The sequence below is a fragment of the Austrofundulus limnaeus genome, unplaced genomic scaffold (assembly GCF_001266775.1).
Source record: "Austrofundulus limnaeus strain Quisiro unplaced genomic scaffold, Austrofundulus_limnaeus-1.0 Scaffold9, whole genome shotgun sequence".
Taxonomy (NCBI): domain Eukaryota; kingdom Metazoa; phylum Chordata; class Actinopteri; order Cyprinodontiformes; family Rivulidae; genus Austrofundulus; species Austrofundulus limnaeus.
Window position 1 is genome coordinate 748,962 of NW_013952411.1, and position 1,675 is coordinate 750,636.

The 1,675-nt window shown below is 34.5% G+C and overlaps 1 protein-coding gene across 1 annotated transcript in view; it reads left to right on the forward strand.

Annotated features, from left to right (window-relative positions):
* pdk1 (pyruvate dehydrogenase kinase, isozyme 1) overlaps positions 1 to 1,675 on the forward strand; it is a 13,151-nt gene that overhangs the window by 7,166 nt on the left and 4,310 nt on the right. The window contains exon 9 of the mRNA XM_014001385.1: positions 650 to 760. Coding sequence (XP_013856839.1) covers positions 650 to 760 — 111 coding nt within the window. The remainder of the gene's footprint in view (positions 1 to 649; positions 761 to 1,675) is intronic.

Consider the following 1,675-nt stretch of genomic DNA (forward strand, 5'->3'; position numbering starts at 1 on the left):
CATAAGATAAATAAATTAAAAATGTTTAAATGTTTCAAATACAAAAAAACTGTAAAACTAAATTTGATAAGTACAAATGAAAATATAGCCTTTTTAAACTTTTGCGTGGTAGAAACAGAAGCTGCTGTTTATATTAGTGACAAGCAACAGTAACAACAGATTTTTCACAAGTTTAAGGTTTCTTTAAAATACATTAAAAATATTTAAAAATAAACTACAAAAATTAAAGTGCAAATTAAAATATAGTTGTATCTGCAACTGTATTTGATAATGATTTGAACTTTTAAAATATTTCATGGTAGAAACAGAAGCTGCACTTCCTATTGGTGACAAACTTTGGTGTTTTTTGACGAGTTACTTTCATTTTTACTTCTACTTTTCATATAAAATAAGTTTCCATTTTCGGCAGGTTTCTAAGTTTCTTCTTCTACATATTAAAAAAGTTGTTAAACATCTGAGTGGCGCACTGCTGCTACTAGTGGTGAGAAAGGTTATTGCACCTTATTCAAAATCAATTCGGTCCCGTGGCCCTCTGCGGCCCAAAGTTAAAAACTGTTGTTCTTTTGGGGCCCCCAAGGTGGCGCCGCGGCCCATAGGTTAAGAATCTCTGTTTTAGAAGAAAATGTTCTTGTTGTGTAATCCTTGTCAGGTGTGCGACCGCGGAGGCGGCGTGCCGCTGCGTAAGATCGACCGCCTGTTCACCTACACGTACTCCACGGCTCCGCGGCCAAGCATCGACGGTTCTCGCGCCGCTCCTCTGGTCAGTGATGCTCGAGTGAATGTTGAAATGTTTTATTTTGGATGCTTACGTCAGAGGAAAACTCTTACGCAATCTTTTAAAGGGGTCTTGATTTTCAGGTTTTCTGAAAGGCGCGCACAGTTTCAGACTTTTCCACAGTACTGTTGCTGTTCACCTCTTTATATTAGATACAAAGTCAGTGTAATAAGTGGTTTAAGCTTTTTTTTGTTCATCCACTCAAGGGGTCTCATGTATTCAGTGTTCCTGTGCATCCTTAAAAAGACTTAAAAAAGAATTGAATTAATCAATTTAATAAATAAGGCCTTAATTAGCCTTAAAATGTTCTAAATCAATCTTTCAAAGGTCTTAAAAATGTTAACACATTGTAAGTAGGATGATTGYAATTTGTCTCAAATATTAAAATAATTGGTACATTTATCTATATATTTTTATGCCTCTCACAGCTACTTGTTTTGTGTTAAAATAAACATTTTGGTAAAATCGTTCTGTTTTTTTTTTCTTTTCTTTTCCCATTTGTGTTTATTGTGAAGTGGGTCTTAAATTTCATTTCAAGTGGCACTGAAGAGGTCTTAAAAAGTCTTAAATTTAACTCGCCTTAAGCTGTAGGAACCCTGGTATCAAAGAGTGTGCAGCTTTTATTCTAAAAGTTTGGCGTAAAGTGTAAAGGGTTTGAACCAAGGAGGTTCTATAGAACAGCTGGAGTGCRCAAAAACCAGGTGACCATGTGATCGGCTGGAGAAGCTAAAGGCTAAATCTAAACAGGCAAGGGTCTGGATTTCCCATTACTGTACATGTTGACAACAGAACAGAAAAAAAGGACTGACGATGTAGAAATCATTAAAACTATTAATAATAATATTAACACAATTATTATTAATATTTTACAGTTTATTTAATCTATCTAATGTTTTAAAT